General features: G+C 39.9%; 1 protein-coding gene across 4 annotated transcripts in view; it reads right to left on the bottom strand.

The window, feature by feature from the left end:
- Positions 1–23,215, bottom strand: part of NRXN3 (neurexin 3) — a 1,027,384-nt gene that overhangs the window by 40,124 nt on the left and 964,045 nt on the right. For all 4 annotated transcript variants that reach the window (XM_068946691.1, XM_068946692.1, XM_068946693.1 and 1 more), the window contains one exon: positions 2,759–2,834. In XM_068946691.1, coding sequence (XP_068802792.1) covers positions 2,759–2,834 — 76 coding nt within the window. The remainder of the gene's footprint in view (positions 1–2,758; positions 2,835–23,215) is intronic.

Genomic DNA, 23,215 nt, shown 5'->3' with positions numbered 1-23,215 from the left:
CCAATTAAAAAACCCAAACAAACCCACACACTAGAAAATAAAAGCAAAATAGTCTCGCTCTTTTCTTTCCAATGTAGACATTTAAGTACCAGATCTTGGCATATGGCCAGAATCCTGACTTGACTGCTGAAGTGGAAAGGCGTAGAGATCTGCTCAGTCAACCCAGCACTGCTATGTTTTTGATAAACCAGATAAGATTGCTTTAGCGCTCACTGTGGAACACACTGTGAAGAGTGCTTTAATATTAGATATGTTAAAGACAGTTCTACCTTCCCCAGATGCAATGGGAATTATGATATTAAGATAGACAAAGAAACCTAAATGCGGCGCATCATAAACCTGTTACCTTTTCTTCTTAGGATGAAGGAATGAGCTCAGTTTATGCTTTAGGAGGCAAAAAGGACCTGTATGTCCCTCCTCCTTCTAGTGACTTTGCACACCGGTGCCTCTGAGAGAAGGAAACCTCAAAATATGAAAGTGCAAATCTCCTCAGCAAGTACCATCCAGCAGACCATTTTCTGCATACCGTCAGGCTAAGTTTTCTTCTCAGTGCCACATTAATTCCTAAGGAAAGCTACACATTTCAGTGGCTCACATGGGCCACCATCATATGGAGAGCGAATAAGGTGCAATAAAAAATACTGGGTGAAATTTTCAAGAGCCTTTACTAGCTTAGCAGTGTACCTTCAGTGGATTTTCAGTGAATCATATTCTTCTAAAGGGCAGATATTCAAATGCATGTAGGCACTAAGAGGTGGAGAGTGCAATGCTTAGCAGGATTTTCAAAAGCAAGTCATTCTTATAAATCCCATTTGTACCTGTTTGTAGCATTAGCTATTTAAATGTGTCAGGAGAGAGGTATTTTTAGCCTAGGAATGTAAGCTCTTGAGTCACTCTGAAATTTCATGCTAAGCATCCTGTTTTACCAGATTTCTCCTCAAACTCTGATTTTTCCACTGGCACCAAAAGCTGAAAACATTGCTATTACAACTTATAGCCATTGGAAGTAGCTGTGATTTCTCTGTTGAAACATCAATGACTAAAACATAAAATAGGAGGAGTCTGATAAAGATCCCATTTCCTCCTTTAATTGAAATGCTTGGCAAAAAGAGAAGAAAAAAAAGCTGAAGTCTTGAAACCTTAGTGAAGCTTTAATGAAATGGTTCTTACCCATTCATTTGCATATCAGTTGTGGTACATTAGTCCTTTTAGTAGGGTCCTATAAACCTCAAGCCTCATTTTCATAACAATCAGTGTGCTGGTGTTTACTACTGCCTTTACTTAAGATCCCAGCATATATCCATACTGTGCCCATACTGTTTACGGTCCACAATCTAGTATTATTTGGACTGCTTCTCTGCCAGGTCAGGAGTTGAGAAACTCATAGAGATCTGTGAAAGAAGAGGTGGGAGTAGGTTGAGCTATTTGTTAGCATCAGTCCGTGTGTCAGTGCCTTCTGTGCTGTCTCCCAGAAACTGAGACTTCAAAGACTGTTAGGCTGTGGAAGTTCCCAGCTACAAGGCAACACCAACTGGAGGTTATTGCAGACCAAGTTCTACCAAAAAATGCAGGCACAGTATGACGAGTAGAAAATAAATATGAAAGCACTAGCCTCTGGTGAATTCTAATGTTCTTATTGTATTCATCAAATAGCTTCAGCAAACTAGGAACAGAACATTTATAATGTTTTCCGGGGATTTTTTTAAGAAAAAAAAATTATCCCAAATAAATAATAAAACAAAGCAAAAACAAACAAAACAAAAATTAAAAAAAAACTATTTATATATTTCACCTTTAAGGATAAAAAATTCTAACCAATCTCCCTCTTTTTTTTTTTTTTAAATGTACACAGAAATTCGATGATATCTGTTCTCTATTATAGAAATGCTTAACTCATGGCAAGCCTCAGAAAAGAAGACTTGAAAAAGCCTATAAGAAATAAAATAGACTGCAGTTGCCTGCTGGATATCACATCATATATCTCACCAGAAAGAAAAGCCATCAATTTATCAAAATGTATCTGAATCGAAAGGGAGAAGTTGAGTCAGTTCGATAGGGTACGTCCTTTTGACTCTTTAATGGATACATTTTGAAGCATCACTGCAGATAACATGGCAAGACCTACTACTAATTTTGTTGTGTTAGACCTATGTTTTGGTGCTCTCCAATTTCTTTGGGTACACAGAAAACAAAATTAGTATAAATATATTACCATGTTAACTGTATTCCAAATCCCATGGACAAATGTTTACTTCTATAGTCCATCCTCAGGGCAATTAATGAAGATTAATACTAATAATCCATTGTTGTTTCACTTTCATGTCTCTTTTCTATTTTTAAACACTCATCCTCCCCACTTCCCACAACTTCATTATTTGTTGCACGTCACATCAGTGATATTTTTGCTTCCACCCAGAGCCAGTGAAGTAACTGCCATACATATGTTAACTATTAATTAGCCGGGATTAGTTTCAGGAAGTTTGGCTTTTTATTAAAATAGCTTTATACTAACTAAACAATGAATACATATCTACTTTTTGCTGTTGCCAAGTCCATGGGATCCGATGCTTGGCTGTAGAGTTTTTATTTTATATACAGTGTATATATACATTTTATATATACACACATATACACACACATATATATACACACATATAAAAATATATATGTATACATTCACACACATATCAATATATGTATGCATTGTTTTTTGCAAATGAAATAAGTAAGCAAGCAAAACAAGACTGACCTGACTTACCTGTACTGGGCTCACAGTCAATGAAGTCTTCATCATCACTGGAACATTCAGCTGATGAAACAATGTCATCCGTTGTCTGGCATGCCAAGGAAAGGAACAAAGCCAAAAGAACAGAGAAAACAAAACGTAAGACACTTGCTAGTCAAGAGGCTGCTACAGAGGCAGCTAACTATTCTAGAAAAAATGTTTCAAAATTGTTTCTTTTAAAATATTTAACTTATATCGCGCATTGCGGGAATGTCTGTGTAAATACGCCCTCCATGGAGCTGGATTGCTCTCTTGGAGGAATAGCGCTTAGACTGTGCTGTTGAATATTTCAGGTGTGCCCAGGTGCAGCGCCCCTGCCGTGCTGTTTAAGTCAGCAGGCGGACCATGCTGTGCTGCTGAACACAGTTAAGTACAAGGGGCTTCGACACCTGCGTGGCTGGCAAGCCTTCCTCCGGCAGCTCGAGTACACGTGTCCAGCTGGAACACGCTGGGCTCATCAATAAATGCCAATGCCATGTAGGGCCAGCCCGGCGGCACCCACTGAGAGGCTGAACATATGAGGCATGTTCAGCCTGAACATGCTTTCTGCAAAGAAAAATGAACAGGATAACCTCAGATAATAAGCATCGTCCAGGCAGCTAACGGGACTCTCTGCTGTGTTGCTAAATGCACCACTCTGTCAGGCTGCAGTACTTCCCTCTCTGTTAATCGTTTCAGGCAGAATGCACCCCTTGGGCTGGAAATCTTTTATATTTACCCAGCTAGTGCACATCTGTTGCAGTGCGATGACCTGCTGCAAGTTTCAGGTATGCCCAACATGCAGCTCAGCCTGCTTGCTTGCCAAGTCTTCAGGGATTAACCTGGGTGTGACTGGGCTGACTGGCTAGAAAGGCTGGCTCCGAAAGGCTTAGACCAAATTGTGCCTGTGCATGGACCTTACAAGTTTCAGCATATTCCTTTGCATTTCCAGCTGGTGATTTTTTTTTTTTTTCCCTGCTGCTGGACTAATTAACGAGCAGCATGTACTGCAGCATGTTAGAAAGAAGTGTAATGGCGTCTCTTCCCAGCAGCAACTCCTGCCTGTAATTGCTGCAATTAGCTGAATTAGTAACGTGGACCATTAGGGAGAGTCTGTGGCAGCCTCTGGACACAGGTTATAACGTTCCTGCACACAGTACAAAATTACCCCAGCTCAGCAGCATCAGCTCAAACTACAGCTTCTGCCGAAATTGTTTCCCTTAACAATTTCTTCTTGCAGAAAGCTGCCTATTCTACTGAGCAGCAGGATCAGTGGAGCGATTCCTGAAACAAAACAACTAAAATGTTCCTCACTACGTAGGAGATATTGCTTAAATCTGAGCTCCTTGGGAGCAGGGCAGCAATACTTGTACTATATACATTGTACTTTGGTACTTCAGGTGAACATTCCTGGGAATCTCACATCATGGCAAGCCTTCCAAATCCTCCTTCCTGAAAAAGACTCTCCAGCTTCAACTAAGGTCTCCTTCATATTTGTAAGTCAGCGATGACTGTCTCCAAAATGCTGGGTGCTCCCATGTATCTTTACATATCTGTTATGGAGCTCTAATTTTTTCTTTAGCCTCTTCTGGTCCTAGTGCTAGCGAGTCCCTCTGTCCATTGCGAGATGCTTCCAGCTTTCCCCGTGTTTGGTTTTTCAGCTTGAGATAAAATCAGAACCTAGCAGTCTGTCAGAAGGACCAGATTCAACCTAACGCTCCTTTACTCTTGATTTTGTGATTTACAGTGAGCCAAGAAATAAAAACAGGACTCATGGGCTGTAAAGAAAAAATCACAAAATAATAATTGAGTATCTGCAAGAAAACAGCCATGAAGTAAGAGAATCCCCTATCACGCTACTTAGTCTTGCCCTGGCATGTCCATTTGGCAACATTTCATAAGATGCAATCTTGCAGTAGTCCCATGCTTAAATGCTTCCACGTGGAGGCAAGATTAAAAAGAACTGAAGGCAACATGCACAAATACTGCTGCCTTAGGAGTTTACTTTTTTTTTTGCATCTTTTTTCAGTCACAGAAGATGGAAGAACTTCTGCTGACATCCTGGTGCTGACCTCTCTCTTAAAAGGAACTAGGTTTAAAAGTTTGTCTATTCAGCAAGAGGTCAAGCAATAAGGAATACACAAAATACAAATTCACTTTCTATAAGTGAATTTTCTTTCGGTCCTGTCACATATATTTTATGAAGCATTACTTATCTCAAAGGACACCAGATGACTTTATAACTTATACAAACAGTGATCACATCCTCCAACAGTGAAACACAGCTGTCCCTCACAAGAAAGATACTAGTTTTTAATTGCACCACTGTCAAGTAATTTAGCATAATAAGTAAACAAAACTATACTGCAAGAAAGGTTTTCAAGCAGCTGAAATGTAACTAGTGAAACTGGAAATGTATATTTACAGACACCCAAAACATCTGTAAAACTTGTACACTTGTCAAATATAATACTCCAAATAAAAAATAAATCATCCATCACTACTAAAAGACCCTGCTTAGGCAGTGCTAAGAATTTTGCATTTTTTTATTATTATTTCCAACTTGGGTTTAGAGCACATGGATTTGATTTTGCCCTTAGTTGAAAATTTGACAATTCACTACTAGGATCGTCTAAAGGAAAAGCAATAATTTGCCTGCGGTAGAAAATAAACACGAAAATTACAGCCATGTGTGGTTATCACTTATCAACTGCTTACCCACCTTCTTGCTCACATCTAAGGGCTTCATATAACAATAACTTGTAATCAAATATCTGATGCAATATTTGTATAGAATAAGAAGTTCCCTTATAAACCTTGTTTTCTTCTCTTTCTGCTGTTGGAGACATCCTATGAAATCAGAAAGGCAGCAGATTGAGAACAAATAAAAGATGATATTTCTTCACATAATGAATTTTTTTTTAAACCAGGGAACTCCTTGCAAAAGGATACTGGCGGGTGGTAAAAGGCTAGATGCATTGAAAAGTGATCGGCCAAATTAAGGGCAGAAAAAATCCCTTCGAAGCTATGAAATACACCACGTTTAGCTTGGAAAGGCCCTGTGCCACAGGCACTGAAGACCAAAGGAGTATTCGCTATCTGTGTTGTCCTGTTCTGCACGCTTCCCCGGAGCCGTCGCCCTCGCCAGCATCACCAGCTGCTGGGAGCTGAGCTAGGAGCCCTCGGCGCCTCCCAGCCGCTCACACTCCTCGCTGTCCCTGCAAGCTGGTCGCTGCAGAATTTTGACACGAGCACGAGTTCTCAGCAGGAGCTGCAAAGTCACGAGGCCTGGCACTTTTTAATCTTCTCGTCCAATTTCCCATCAAGCATCAAGCAGCTTAAGGACAATAAATGCAGCATATGTTATGCTATATTCTTTACTAGCTGTTCTAGGTTTTCTTCTATAAAATCTGCATGTAGCTTGTGTGGGTTCTGAAAAGAGAAGGGCATAAACAGCCAGCCTCAGACAAAATACAAATGTATGGTGTGCAGTACTCACCAACCCTGCCAGCTCTGACCTGTATCTGCACTTTTTCACAATTAGTTTCACACTTGATTCTACCAACTAATTTCTGTCTTCATCCACTCACCTCTGTGGCATGCTGTTTCCCCTCATATTCTAGCTTTTCTTGCTCTGTGGCTGCTGATTCTTCCAGGCTAGTGGTTTTGTACATATAAGAATAGGTTTTGTATATATAAGAATAAGGCTTAGAAAACAGAGAAACCTCCAAAAGTAGTGTTAGTGTTCAGACTTATGTCAAGGTCAGTAATGAGATTTCTAGAAACCACATAAGAGATAAGGACACTAATCTGTCTTGCTATTTCGTATCTGGTATTTTTAATCTGAGAACTTTCCATCACTCTTCATCACTAACTGATTTTCCAGCCCCATCACATATTGGTTTTCCATGCACCTTCAGCTCAGATACCAACATCTGAATTACCCCAAAGGAATAAAGTTTTTTCAGAGCAGAGCAGCAGCAAATTCCTGACAACAGAAAGAGAGTTGAGGAATCTTCCAGAAGACAAAAAACTTTGTAACTGGAATCTGTCCCCCTCCATACTATGCTGGCGCTGAGAATCTTCCCTGGATCATTACTAAACTTCCCCAAGACAGCACAGGCTAGTGAGCTGCGACCCCAGAACTCTCCCCACCGGCTCTCACTGTGAGGCATTAAGCAAAATCAACTATTCCATTCCTGGTTCCCTTTCCCCATTTTTGAAATGGGGCTAATTACACCCACCCATGGCCCTCAAGGGGGATTTTGAAATGTCTGTTCAGTGATCTGAGGATGGTAAATGCTAAATTTTCTTACGTACAGGCAACATGATAGTAATGAAACTTCTCCATGTGCTATGATGGAAACGATGTTTGTGCTTTTATTGGAGAGAAACACAAGAGAAAATATTTTCTATTCTATATATTAGCTAAATTCTATATTAAAAGTAATAATTCATGCTATACTAAAATATGTATTTCATTTTTAAAAATCCCAGCTTTGAGATTACTTGGCCCTGTATTAAGGGCCATAAAACTAAAGATAGGTATTATAATAACTTTCAATAAAATACCTCTCTGGCAGGAACTCTTTTTATTCCTTCCTCTGAAAGATTTTTTATGGCATTTATATTATTATTTTTTCTCTCCCTCTCTCCAGTGTTTAATGAAATTGCCTTGGAACAAAACTGGGGTAGGAGAAAGTGCTAAACGCTGAGTCCACCCTGGAGGATTTATGGGCATATTTACCTTTAAATTTTTTCGATTTCCCTGAATTGGCTCACCATTCCTTTCAATAAATTATTAGTTCTGTAATCACCTCCTCCTAATTATTCACTCTAAGGGCCTCTTCAATCTTGCCATGGTGATGGTTCTGCGTCTTTGCTCATTACTCTATACGTCACTGGTGTGGGACGTAATGCAAAAGGGAAGATGGGAGGGCATAGCAAGACCTGGTCAAGATGATTCGATTCCTTCCAATCTTTCCAAGTGCCCAAATCCCAATTTATGCCTTAGATATCCATAACCTTTGCTCCTTTGTTCTACACAAAATGGCAGGTGCTGAATTTTCTTTTTCTCCAAGCACAAAGTTTTTTCGACCCCTTGCTCTCTGGGTGCACCATTATTTGATAGAGATTAAGCATACTGGATAAAATAAGTCCTGCCACGGAACAGCTTTATGAAATTATAAATAACACACCCAAGAATGATGGAGTTCTCACTTCTAGTGGGAAAGAAAAGACAAGGACCCATAAATTCAAACCCTGCAGACAAATTGCACCAAAAGCACATACTTGGCAGTTGCTTCACTCTGTAAAGTAGGATTCAGTTTTCCTACCTGCCTTTTGCTTGAAACTTTTCTGCACACCATACACATTACTTGCAATTCCACACTATTATTTGAAAGGCAACACTTAACGCTTTGGTGTGAGAAAAGCGTAAATCTCTTTGCCACCAAGGAACCACAATTTACAGTCACTGCTGACATGGGACCACTACAAAATGCCAGGCACAAATATCTTCTCAACACCGGGGAAATACGGTTGTATTTATCTAAACAGCGTATTTGCCTTTCACATCTAAAAAGGACAGAGCTGAAATTCAACAAACTTTTCTTAAATCCAATCACTTGAATCCTTCCTCTGCAGCAGTAGAAAATACTGCTGTATTTTCTAAATATCTCAAATTCATTACAAAATATGGGCAATGTATTGTGCGCCTTCTATGCACGAAGGTATACAGGGTGAATGTTCCCCCCAGAATGCCTAAGCGTTAGCGATGCTGTTCTGTCTTTCAGAAGTCAAGATGTTCCTTGGGAAAGAACGGGCTCAAGACATTTGCTGCCTTGCGAAAGCATGATAGCAGAGGAAGTATCTCAGTCTCATTAGGCATTGTTTCTAGCTTGATGATGGTACTTTGGTAACTGAGCTTTTTAAAGAACTTGTATGCTGTTCATACTATTTCAATTAAATTGAAATCCTTCATCTGTCCTTTCTACACCTTATGTTTTGTTTCTTACTTTCTATTTAATCTTTATTTGCAAAATAACCAGGATTTCATCACTGCATAACAGGCCTGAGACATTCTGCCTGGACAAATTCACGCTACTACCTCTCGATGGAAAGAATCTGCATACAAATGGGGGAATATTTCAAATGCTGTTCAAAACATAATGACGTATTATAAAAGCTGCTGCAATTTGGCACTGTATAAACTATTAAGGATAGTTCTAGATTTACTATCAGTGGCTAAAGAGTTTTAATCCTCTCCAACTCATTAGCACTGGATAGTACAGCATGTTCTTCCATATCGTGACACAGACACAGCCATAAAGCTGCGCGAGTGCTTTGCACCCCACACATTTGCGCTGAGGTTGCATCTGCCTCGACAGGGGCAATGCATCAAAGAATATAACACTAATAATTTTCTCCTCAGAGCTCACTTGAGGTGAGAGCTAAAACAAGAGGGTCAAATTCACTTTTTGGTTTAAATTGGCATTGATTTCAACTGGGCTGCAACAATTTACACCAAGAGAGCACAGCTCATTATGTTTAGTTTTGGACAATTTAATGCCAAAAGATTTAGAGCAATTGGAAGCAATTCAGTGAAGAGCCATTGAAATGATGAAGAGACTGGAGGGATTTATGAATGACATAGGCTTAGCAAAACTGACCATCAGAGCTTGGCTTAACGAGGACTGAAGGTATGATAAACATCTACAAATAGCAGAAGAGTGTAATAAACAACAGGAAGGAAGATGAACTACTTAAGGTTCAGAAATGGTAGTGGGTATAGTTAAGCCAAAAAAATTTAGGATGACTTTCAGCAAGAAAAATCTTACCAGGGATCTCTATTAACTATGGAGTAGCTTCTCTGAGAAAATACCAGAAACCACCAAGGGAGAAGAACTTGTCCCATTTATCTTCAGTTGAATCTAATTCAATTCAAATAAATCCAGTATTTACAGCCCGTCCTTATCATGATGTAAAATAAACACATTATTATGTATTTCTCTCTGCCATTCCAAAGTGGGCAGCAAAGTTATCCAGCACAGCCTTGCAGCTATTTGTACTCACAGCACACAGATATCCATCCCTTGGTGCCCAGCACTCTGACTGGCCAGGAGCTGGTTGGTAACCAGCAAGCATGTGCCCCTCAACATTAGACCAGCCTCAGTCCATTTCCTGGCTTGTGATCCTGGGTGGACACAAAACCTGATTTGCTGTCAAATGAAATCATTAAGTAGGGATCATGACAGAGATACCTCTGTACCAAAATCAGCCATTTGTCCGTTACTACAGTAGACAAGAGATTAAAAAAAACAGTCAGTTGAGTAAGAGAAAGCAAGAAAAAATCCCCTCAATTGTGCATCAATCCAAAGTCATGGGTAGTTGTGTTTAAGAAGAGCCTTGAAAGCTGAGTTAGTCTTTCGAAAACCCAAAGCCTGTCTCAATAGAATCAATAGTTCATTAAGACTGTAAAGCTTGCCTCTTCTTGACCAGGTTTGTTGTCAAATTTCAGGGCCTTGTTCTGTCCCTAGGCTGTGCAAACACAATGAGGAAAAATCAGTGTTTCTGCCTTTTGTCTCTCTGTGCTGGCCGTGGGAAGGGAGGTGAGAGGTGTGGGCAGACGCAAAAAGAGAAGGGAGGGCAAAGAGGGGAGAAAGAGAAGTGTGGAGGATTAAGCCATCTGTTACTCAAGGCACCCTGACAGGGGAAAGAGCAGTACTGAACCACAGCAGCTTAACCCAACTTCAATGTACCTTCCCAAAAGCAGAAGGAATGTAATGCTACGTGGTGTTCTGTTGATAAGCAAATCCCTCTAAATCCTTTCAATTTATTTCTTGGCCTGAAGAAATGATGTATTATTTAGGAGCTAAATAAATAAATAAAAATTCATCTCCAGGAATCTAGATAGGCTGTTTATTGCTTATATATGCACATAGAGGCACTTGCTTTTCTGTGTCTTTCCTTTCCTAACAGAACAGTGCTCCTTTTGACCTGATGTGGCAAAGGATGAACCAGCAACTCGTTTTCAAACTGTTAGGTGCAACCCTCAAGATTTCAAGAGTTTTGAACTGGTCTGTAAAAATAAATTCTTGGCTAAAACACAAAAGATACAGTTTTGGCACAAGAGGAGAGTTGCTTCCCCTCTTATCAACCTATTGCTCCTTTTCATATTCGTTTGCCTGTTTTCACAGAAGCCCCTTGAAGATAAAAATTGTGTCTATACATTGAAGACCTTTTCTGAGTATAGTGCTTCTCAAAGTAGGCACACTGAAAGATTTTTCAACCTGAGTGCCCTTTTCATCATTTGTTACAGCTTTTCTCCTATTTTATTTTTATTTATTATTGAAATAGACCTGATAGCTGAAATAGAAATTGTCAGTATTCTGTTTTAAGCATCATAAAATAAGGTAGAGAGTGGTGGTGCAAGTGAAAATTCAAGGAAAAAGAACCTTTTTTAGAAGGTCAACTAAATCCCTTGATTTAAAAAGTTGCTGACCCCACAACAACTCCCACACTGAAATCGGGGAGAGCTGCTGGAAGGACAGGACTGTTGAAAGTCAGGCACTGCTCAGGACTTTGACTTGAGGCGTGTTTCTGAAAATCTTGGTCAGATCAGTTTATACTGTGTTGCCTCCCAGAGTTTGTCCAATAGACTTCTGAATTTCAGGTGTTCTGAAAACAGTTTCTGGTCTCCTGGGTGCCATGGTTCCCTCTCCAAAGAATTAACAAGGAGCTGGATGCCCTGGGCAGCACAGGCTTCAACTTCCCCCTCTCCTCAGCATCTGCTTAAGGCAGGACCCAGGAAGCAAAACTCTGAATAAAGATTTTCAGAGAGCTCTGTTGGAAAAAGCCAGCCTATTGCCAGAATTTAGCATCCTGCTGATATGAACCTTAGCCCCAGATGCGCAGTCTGATGTATTAACTTAAACTGCCCCAGAAATCAATTTATTATTAACATTTTTGGCTATGAACTACACTTGCTGAAAAACAAACACATTATCTACTTTGCCAGCAGAAGGGCAGGGCAGACCGCAGGGGGACAGTAACTTCTTAAATTGCCCCAGTCCAAATTGCCAAGGACAGTGAATCAGAACTCTCATGTTGTTTGCTTTTATATTCCTGACATTGTCGTAAATTCACCGTCTGACTTTGGGAAAATTGCCTCCTTCCTCATGTTTCTGTTTATACAGCTATAAAATGAGGAGAAAACAACTTCTCTGCTTATCTGGCATACAATCAGAGTTTTAGTAAATATTTTACATCCTCAAAGCAAAGCCCAAGCACAAAAAAATCCTTTAAATTAGCAAAGGGAAGCCTATGTTTCAGGAAGTTAGAGGCTCAAATGATCTGAGATGAATCAGCTGCCCTTTGAAGACTCAGCCTCTAGTAAGAGTAAATGGGTTTTCTTTGCGTGCTAGCCTGCACTTAATAACTGTGTCAGAAGAATATTTTTCATTTACACTTTGCTCCTTTGCTGGAAATCAATATGTCGTTTGCTGGCATTTTCTCCTCGACGTCTTTATTTAGCTTGTCTTTTCTTCCTTGGAGGGGAGGGAGTCGTATTTGATTTTGTTCTTTTATTGATTAGATCATTCTGAGCAAGAAATAAATAACTAAATACAGCACAGTGGTTTTAACGACAATCTTTTAAGCCTCAAAATCTGCACAACATGTTGCGCACCCCCCAACACATGATTTAAAAGAAACCAAATCTATAAAGTTACAATGTAGCAGAAAGAAAGAGGCAGTCACATATGCAATTCAAGTGGCATTTCTATTTATGTGCTCATTAATAAGGACGCATATGTCTGCTTCTATTTTCAAAGCAGTGATCTCATCACCTCTTACAAATGAGGCTTAACTGGAAATGAGATATGGGAGACTGTCTCCCAGCAGACCATTTGAAGTGGAGGCAATCAGAGCATATAATCATATTTGTCACTCCTAGGAAGTGACAGCAGTGGCCTAGGAGGTTGCAACCCTTCTGCAAAAGCCCTGTCCAGCAGCGGACGGCAGAAGCAGCTGCAGCATCCCAGCGGCACTAGCACTCCAGGCAGGCCCACAGAATCCTGCCCAGTGTCAAATCTGAAGCAACGATTAAGTGAAGCCGAGGCCCAGACTAACAAAAGGGAAACAATACGCCATGGGGAGGGATCAGTTCCACAGGAGATGCGCCGCTACGGGTCTGTTATTTAAAAAATTAGAGAAACCTGAACACTTTTCCCAAGAAGAAGGTGCTCCCTGGATTTTTATTCAGACTGAAACTGAGTAAGTACGTCTAGTTTTTTGAATTTTCCTAATAACTTTAGTTCAAGTATCCTTCCCTTCATGTGCCAGACCACGATCTAGTGACACTGCTCATTGCCAGACAGTTCCTATGTTCCATCCCAGGCATAGGCTGCACTTTGGTCGGGCATGCAAAGTAATCTCCGTCATTTGTTCAGTTTGGAGATTGTCTTTGCTTCCTCCCTGCTGGCTTTTTAGTTTCTGTTGCTCATTATTATGTAGGCCACAGAAAGTTGCCACATGCAATGGTAAAATTCATAAAGGCAAAAAAATGCTGTTCTGTGGTCCAAACTGTTGTACTTAAATTCTAATGTGATAGGGTATGTTATTCGTAAAGTAACAATAAACATAATCACTCTGAATAAATGTGCCTTAAAACAGCGCCTGCAATTATTGTAAGTACCTCTGAGTCCAATAAGATAAACATCTATCTTTGAATATTCACATTAATGCGCTAGACTACTCTTTCCAGACGAATCTTCCCCTTTCTCTGTGAACGTTAACACACACTTAGAAAATGGCATTTAAATACTGTTACTATGACACACACATTAGCTCACAAGGGGAAGAGGGTCTCCAAACACATTTAAATGCAGAATAAATATAATGTAGAGTAAGCCTTTGCCCACTAGGTATACATTAGCACCTGGAATTGCTCGCTGAACAACAACATCTATACAGAACAGTTAGCAAGGAAAAAAGTACTAAAACCCTACATATAACCATACATACAGCATACCTGTTAAAAAAGGTCATAAACATTTTTAGTCTATAAACAATAAGAAAGTTCACAAACACAAAGAAGGTCACAAAGGCAGCTGTGGTAGAACACAGATTTCCCAGGAACAGTGACATCCTTTCAACCACAGGTCCACCCTTCCTCTTTTAATGTAGAAATGATAGTCAGCAGCTAGTACAGAAATACCTGTACACAGAGCAGAAGGTATGTATTACCACTGAAATATTAACATAGTCAAAGTCAAATCTAATAAAAACAAAGTTCAGTAGTTTCAGATATTATTCCATTGAAGAACACCTCTGCCAAACATTTTGATGCTTAAAAATCTTGCTTTTCTATTATTAACACTTTTTGCTGTCTTTTTGCTATGTGAGTAGACTACATGCACTACATGTTAGTAAAAACCCAGTCAACAAAAAATTAAACAAGCCAAATCAATCATATCACCAATAGGAACCAATGGGGAAAAAGTTACCAAAATTATAGACACAAGTGTGCTTTTTACTCAAACTCTAAACACTGGTGCTCACAAACCTACTGACAGTGATAGCACCTGAGATGAATTGTTAAAAACTATGTGGCAACTCCTATTACAGTCTTATGGATGGATCTCAAGATTGCATTGATTGGTCAGCAAATTAACCTGATCAACAGACTTCAGAAAGTTTGTCTGTTCTTCTCTAATCCTAACTTAAAAACAGACACAAAACTACAAAATACTCCCATTAAGCATACACCCATCAGGTTAATAAACATACTCGGTCCATCAAGTATTAATGAAGGACCAGCATTACCAGCCAGGTAAGCTTCAACCTCCTGAGCGGCTGAATATAATAAATACCTCCTGGGATCCCATTACATTTGAACTCAACATCACTTAAATGCCACATCAAGTAGTCCAAGCTGCAAACGGCTGTCTTGCAAGAAAATTCTGCCATTCGGTAGGCAGATTCCCATGCATAACAGACACAGTGAACAGTTATCACTACTGGGCTTCTCTGCAGCCCCCGCTTACTCAGAACCTTAGCTCCCTGTGATGGATAACAAGGCCATTTTCCTTGCTTACTTATTTAGCTCTCCATTGGTTTGATTAGCAGCAGTAATAGCAAATCAAATCTTTTGTGTTTGTGTAAAATTAAAAAAAAAAAAATCAAAGGAATAAAGTTAGTTTCAATGCCTAATAGATGCTCAGCTGGAATGCACTTACTGAGATAGAGTCAGACAAAGGAATTCAGGCAGCTTTAAACACCATCTGGAACACGCTGAGCTCATCTACACTTCTACCTGTTTAAAGTGAAAAAAAAAAAAAAAAACAAATGCAACCCCAAACCCACACCCAGTGAAGCTTTGTCTTTCTCTAGAGATCCTTTAAGGCATCAAGTATTGTGAGATTTTTTCCTTTGTGCCCTTCATATTTCCAAGGCCAAAGCTGGAAGACACTAGGAAACAAGCATCTAAAGGAACGTTATCAGAAGGAGAGGATATGAAGCTTTAAAGCACACAAAAATACTTCATCCGCTGTCAGTAAAGCTGCCTCTAAACTCAGCTTTGTGATGCAATTTTTCTAACATCAATAACCTTTGGAAAGGATTGCAAGATAGCATGAAATTCATGTCAAGTATGAAATGAAGTTTCTGCATAATGAATTTGAATGAATTATCATTTCAAGGTACCATTCTGAGAAACTCCTTCTCTCATATATTCTAATTATGGTGCTGACAACAGTGGAAATCACAAAAGAAACTATACCTGATTTTACATAATGTCTATTAAAAGTCTGCAGTAACATATAAAAATACTTAGCCCTTCCAGGCTAGAGATAATCAAGTATTAGTCCACAGTAAATTTAACCTCAGTCTTAGGAATGCATAAAACAAGACAGCTTGATCAGGACAAGGGCCAAAACGCAGGAAGAGGATTTTTTTCTAGCATCTGAAGTACTCCATTCCCTCGGTAGATGGATAACTGAGTGTGCACATACGCTTTTGGTTGTATCAGTTTGGGCTGATAGTATAGTATAGTAATAGGCTTGGGATGATGGTGCGTCTACAGTCTCTCCTGGGATGAAATCAGTTCATTTTTCCTTCAAATTCTTCTCTATATGGTATCATTATAATAGCTTTGCATGTGCTATCCAGAAACAAGTCATGGAAGCCACTGGCATTAACAGTTGCTGCCTTCTAGCATTTTTATCACCGAATTTTTAGACTTAGGCCTTACTCACACCAGAGAGACTTACTGGCATTAGAGTTATGCTGGCATATCCAAGTTGGCCCAGTTCCCAACTTTCCATCCAGGAATTCTGACAGAGGGTTTTTTTTTTTTTTTTTCTGGTGTAGCTACACCATCTCTGAGTGATGCAAGCTAAGCTGACAAAAGTTGGCATAATTATATCCATATCAGGCTTTTGAGTGGCAGCATCATGGTAAATTAAAGCACATGCATCTTTGCACTGTGGGTCAGTGTAGCCGTGTTGACTGAACTTCACAGCATAGCAGAGTATTATCCTGAGCTCCTTTAAATGGCAAAACAGATTTTTTGAAAATTCCTTAACCTTCTCCAGTCTTTCCCATGGTTGTTACTAGGCATATAGTCCCAATAACACAAGGTAGGAAATTGCAAGGAAGACTGCAGCCAGTGTGGGGTTTTTTGGAATCAGAGAACTCAAGGTCAGAAGGGACCATTAGGTTCAGAAAGTCTAATCTTCCATATAACACAGCTATAGAATGACACAGTATCGGGATACTTAGTGTTTAGTCTTAGCTCGGCCACTGATTCGCAACGAATTTTTGACAGGGCAGCTAACCTGTCAGTTCTCTATTTTACAGATAGTGAAGACGCACAGGTATTTCTTGGAAGTAAATGTTCATAAACTGTTTTGGGAATATTTGGAGGAAAGTGCTGTATAAAGCATCAGAAGGAAGATACTGTGATTATATCCAGTTTGCTGCATTTTGTGAGCTGAAAGACTAACACTGTCAAAATGGAACTCCCATACATACTATAACAATCTCTCTTGCACTGTTGAGGTAGGAGGGGCCTAAGAAGTAATCTTTCTTCTTTAGTGCTTCTGAAATGCAATAAAGTAATAGAAAAGACTGTATATTCCTGCAAACTGAGATTCCTGCTTAAAAAGGAAAGGAACCTCCTGCAATAACTCCTCCTGAGTGGAGAGAGCCTGCAGTGCATATCTACAAAAATAAACTGCAGCAGAACTTACACCATTCGTCACAAAAGGCAAATGACTCTCTGAAAAATAGCCCTGCCACGGTGGACTACCCATATTCATCCAGTCAGAAAGCAAACCCTGCTTTCAGATGAAACACAGCTTTTCCAACAGGTGCAGAGAAACGCTTCGTAACCTCTATACCACAAGGCTTTGAATTTCGGCACCCCATAGGTAATGGAACAAATTACCTGGCAGGTCCTAGGATATCCCTTCTACCTAAGTCTCCTACTTGCACACAATGTGCAAACGATCGAAAGAAACGCTACAATCTGACACCATGCAGTTCTCGACAGCTGTCAACTCATTAAGTTCTGTTCACCGGCTTCCCACCTCCTTGTCAACGTATTACATAAATCGCTTTTTAGCTGGCAGCCTTTCCTTTGCCTGAAACCAGTTTGCACTGAGCACGTTTTGAGTTTGTTGTTTTTTAAAAAATGCAATTTTTTCCCCTTCCCTTTGGTGATCTGCCTTGCTTTGCAACAGTTCGAATGGACTGCAGGATACTGCTTCATTATCAAGCTGCAAGTGGAAATGAATATTTTATAGCAGCTGAAGAGAGGTTTGGCTTTAAATGACTATACCCTAATTAAAATAAAAAGGGAGAGACAAAGAACAAAAGAAAAGTGAATTTAATTAATGAAATATTGATGCAATATACAGACAAAGGCTTTCCCATTTACAAGGATACTCCTGCAGTGTGAACTTTTAAAAAGAGTTATAGAAAGACCTGGAGGTTTACTACCTCCTTCTCGATTTACCTAGTCATGTTTCTCATGTTTCATTTTTTTTTTTTTCAGCCTCTTTAAAATGTCTGAAGGTATGTCTGACACCCAGAAGTACAAAGTCACAGGTGCAAGTGCTTCACATTTAAATATACACCTACAATGACTGTGTGAATCAAGAACATGTAAGAACAGAACATACGACTAGCCATGCTAGCTCAGGTCCCAAGTCTTGCCTCTGGCATTAACTAATTATTTGTGTTTGTTCACAGAGAAAGGATGAACACAAGGCAAACATGCGGAAGTACCTTTTTTCTCCATATATGCTAATTGGAGTGGCAAGCATCAGTTTAGAAAGTGGTTATACCTGAATCTTTGTGCTTTTCATAGCATTTGTATTTCATAGTTCTTAATGGACTTTTCTACCACACACTGCCGTATTAGCGGTTTGCATCCATTTATATTTTCGATTTCTACAATATCCTGTGTTAGCGAATTCCACATTTTGTGAAAAAGTACTTCCTTCTGTTTGACCTCAGCCTGTTGCTAGTTTATTTCAGAGAACCACAGAATAGTTGAGGTTGGAAGGGACCTCTAGACATCATGACGTCTAACCTCTGGCTCAAGCACGGTCACTAGAGCAGTTTGCCCAGGACCACATCCAGATAGTATCTCCAAGTATCTCCAAGGATAGAGACTCCATAACCTTTTTGGGCAACATGCTCCAGTGAGAAGAGTTTGGCCTTGTTTTCTTTACTTGTTTCTTCCATCTTCTGACGGGAGGATGTCCATCAGATACTTATAAACATTGGTAAGATGTCCCCTGAGCCTTCTCTTCTCCAGGCTAAACAGCCCCAGCTCTCTCAGCCCCTCCTCATATGAGAGATACCCCAGTCCCTTCATCACCTTGAGAGATACCCCTTTATGGCCCTTTGCTGGACTCATTCCTGCAGGTCCAAGTCCTTCTTGTACTGGGGGACCCAGGATTGGACACAGTACTGCAGATGTGAATTTCCTTAATTCTTGTTGCATAAGAAACAGGGAACAGTCATTCCCTGGTCACATTTTCGCTATGCCACTTTCATTTTAGAGACATCTATTATCCCCCTCTTTAGTCATCAATTTTTTCAGCCTAAAGAATGCTAGTCTATTTAATCTCTCCTCATGTGGAAGTCATTCCATACTCTTTATCATCCTGTCATTTTTTTTCTATACCTCTTCTAGTTTTCATAGATCTGTTTTCAAGAAGCAATGGCCAAAACTGAGTGCAGCACTAAAGGCAAAGCGCAACCCAGATTTACACAGTGGTAAAATAACATTTCCTAGCTTTTTTTTCCTAATAATTTTTAAATTTGTTTTCCCTTCTTGAATGTAAATATACTTCCAGCGCCTACCAAATCTGGCCATTTGTCAGGATAAAAACGCACTTTATATGTTCACTGCAGTTAAGTGCATACATAAAACAGTGCCCAACCATGCATTTCTTCTGTTATGGCCTTAGTTTCTGACATTTTAAAATTAAGGTCCTCTAACAGGATGGAACTTATTGATTCTGAAGATGCCTCAGAAGCATCTGTTGAGAGGTATATGGCAGTGAGATCTACGAAGAAGTGATAAAACATTTGGGAGGATGCCGGACATCTCAAGCACTCTAATTCCAACAAGCTGACACCTCTCTGACGTTGCAGAAGGTACCTGGGTATGCCCAAGGGAAACCTGTCAAGTTCACATTTTCAGGAGGCAGAAGTAATGCACAGTTACATGGTATTATTTGAAAAAGCCTGGAGTAATACTATAGATGCATAGTAGATCAGTAATAGAGAAATGTCTCTGAATTTAAATCAGAAATGTGGAATATCTCTCAATATACACCAGCACTGGGGCTGAACTGTAGAATCTGCTCCATAATTCACCCTGTTTCCTTATCTCTTTCTGCTGCTTAATGTTCTTTTTATCTTGCATGTTGTAAAGTGAATCAGGCTCCGGTATAACATCCAAATATCGCCTGAACTAAATTAGGACATAAGAATAGCCCTGAACTTTATAGAAAACCACAGCTGTACATTATCCTGAGCCTATCTCTCTTTTCTGCTCAACAGAGAGCTTAAAAGGGAAAAAAAGGTTGGCATATGTTTGCCTACAATCTCATACCATTTTCACTGTTTTAGGTGATTACTAGTTTCACTCTAGAAGGGACTACAATGTAAGGACGTCGCATGGGAACACTGATGAAGCTGCTCTGATTTAAAGTTAGCAAGGACAAAACAAAAGCAAACTAATAAAACCAGAAAAACCACACCCTCAAGCAAATCGTAGGGCTTGAGTCTATGTGAAATGCATAGTTTTGAGAAACTTGGGAGAGAAGCTATTGACTCTCACCAGGCCATCCATGATTTAACTATCTATCAGAGGGCAAATCAGTGTAGAAGGAAAAGAAGTCATTGTCCTGACAGAGTACAAGCTACAACAGTCTACAATCGCAGAACAGTCTCTTTACATTCTGTATGGTATGGGAATGCAAAGGCCATAAACTAAAACACACAACTCCTACACAATTCCAAGCCTTGCCTTTAACTTAAAGCAAATATAATTTCTCATCCACTTCATCAAAACAGAGAAAAATATACTAGCAGTGAAAGAATGAAATAAGTGGATAATAGGCAATTGAAGTTTGGGAGGAAGACAGATACCTTTCACAGACTTCACTTTTGTCTCTCCCTGTGCTCTGCTTCCTAGCTAAAATGTAAAGGGAAAATGATAAATGCTAAATTCACTCCTCCTGCCTTCAGCCCAGAACCGTTAAGAGTCTTCCTGCTGCCAATGTCCCTCTCAGCTCAGACCTGCCTCGCAGCATCATAGAAGCTCAAAAGCTTTGGTCTCCTACTTTCAACATTGCTCCTGTTTTTCTCTGCCACCCTTTCTTCTTTCAGACTATGAAGAAAGCTACTGAGTGGCTTTTTAACACCGGTGAAGATACTGAGCTTGACTCAGACACAGGCTTTTAACTTTGACACATTCACAGCAGAAAGATTTCTTTAAATTCCACATTATAGGAGAACATACAGCTTACATGTGAAGACACAACAGCTATTACCTGAATTTTCACAACAATGATATTACCCATAGACTCTAATCAGATCAGGATACCATTTTTTAGATAGTGCAGTAACAATGGGATGAAAAAGACCCTTTTCCAAGTAGTGTTGTTTAGGCAAACAAGCAGCATATTTAGTATAGCTGACAAGGGAATAGCAGTTCAATTTTATGATAAATTATGATGCTAAAGAATTAGCTTTTGTTCTGTGCTGCAATAAAGCGAAATATCCTTTCATCTCAGAAAAAGAATTGCATCAAAGTATCAATTTTCAGATAATAATCTAACTATTTTGACTTGCACCTAAATTTGAGACATCCCATTTTGTATTTGCATGAAAGCAAGCACCCACAGGAGATCCTGGAAGGTGTAGCCCCATGGAAAGGATCCAGGCTTAGCATCCAAGTGCCTGAATCACTCAAGGCAGGGGATTTTCTTCTGGATTACTCTGCATCAGAAGCGCAGGAACAAGAACCTACCGCATCCTCTTCCAGGGTGAGCATCCTAATTTCAACCCGTGCAGGTGAGAGAGCCTTTCACCCCCTCCACATTATGCACCATCCTCTACAGGACCCTCCTTTGCAGATACCTTGGAGAGAGCATGGCATGAGCAGAGGGCAATGGGAAAGACAGCAGGGAGATAGCTTTAGGAAATATCAGCTACAGCCAGTCTAACTGATGGTGTGGATGAAGTATGGGTGGCACAACAAGATTGCTTGCCTAATCATGGATTCTTTACCCTTGTTAGCCAGGGAGATTTCTGAAGAAGTTAAGAGAGGCTCGGTTTAGGAAAGTAGCTGGTACAGCTTGAGCCCTAACTGAGGCCGTACCGTAATAACGTACTAAATACCACTGCCAAAAATTATACTCTTGTACTTGCAGGGCCTTCTGACAGGAATAACCTCAGAAAGAAAGAAAAAAAAAAGGACGGAAAGAGAGAGAATAAAAATGCAATTGCCTGCCTATCAGCTCCACTATCATAATTACTTTCAAACTCTGACATGGGTTGAATCAGATGAACACCAAATCAATTTTTGCAGCCAGCAATCAGTGCATTCTTAGCTCATAAATTAAAATGTCACCAGCAGAGTGAGTACAAAATAATGCCTGTTCCAGTATTTTACACTACAGAGAGAGCAACTTCCTTCTCTTTCCTTCTGTTTGAATCAATAACCCAGTGAGCGATGCTTGCATGTCCTTAAGCGCTGTAGAGCATATTACACACATTTAATTCCAACTGGAGTTCGCACAGCTGGATGCCACACATGAAACACAAAAGAAATTATACACTAGCTATGGAGTGCGTAAGGGTAAACCCCCTGTGTATCAACTGCCGTATTCTAGATCTGGGGATATGGTAGCCTGAGTGTTTTTTCTGCATCTGCACTCCATACAATATTGGGAACCTGTTAGCTGCTTGCAGCTTAGGGGCAGCAAATGCCTTAAGATTGCACTCCCGGGTCCTCCCTCCGTCAGCATACTGGCCAGCAGTAAGCCACCTGAGGCTGAACTGAGCAGACAGCTTTCCAATGCAAGTAAAATTCTGGCCACCACCCAGTCATTTTTGTGATTTCTTTAAGGACTACAGTGATTAGATCAAACTGAAGAATCAATACCACAGAATCAAGACGTATCAACTCCATAAGCATCAATACCTTTAAACCTGACCGGTACTAATGAAGAGCTTAGTTTCATATTACCTTCTGGGATCATTTCTGAGTCTAGATAGGAATAATTTAATAGGCCTTTCTGTGGGCAGTACCCTATCACTTTTTTCTTTCTACTTAAAACCACAAACTCTGCACCTAAGTGTCACAGCACCAGGCCCATGAGTTCATCTCTCTGCAACTACAATCATCAGATATCTCATGCCTTTCTCTCTTTTAGGCACTTTGTCACTTAAAATGCACTCTAAGTGCACTTTAAGTGCACTGGCTGACTCTTTATGTAATGATTGAAGTAATTTGACCTTGTCTGATGTGACTAGCCAAATGAACAAAAGGTTTTACATAGTATGTGTATCAATGAGTTGTCTGCCACTGTCTGCCACAGGGAGGTATACATCTTATTGCACGAGCCTCTGGCTCAGCTGCACTACTTAAGAACTTTCAACTCATCACATTGCAGTTCTGCTGAGCTGGGAGACAGCAATGCTCTAGTATCTCTATGATATTTTAATTTGTACAATACTAGAATGGCAGTAGAATGACTTATCACATACACAAATTACAGGAAAACAAGAAGGAATCTCAGAAGTCTTCAGAGCTAATACTGAGCTCTTTCAGCATCACATCATATAAAGCTATCAATAAACTTATTCTCCTGGATACCTTCATGCAGAGGATTCCTCTTCTGGTCAGGAACCCACTTCTAA

This window comes from Struthio camelus, chromosome 5 (genome assembly GCF_040807025.1).
Source record: "Struthio camelus isolate bStrCam1 chromosome 5, bStrCam1.hap1, whole genome shotgun sequence".
Lineage (NCBI taxonomy): Eukaryota > Metazoa > Chordata > Aves > Struthioniformes > Struthionidae > Struthio > Struthio camelus.
Note: the sequence above shows the minus strand (reverse complement) of the source record. Positions and strands in the feature narration are given on the sequence as shown.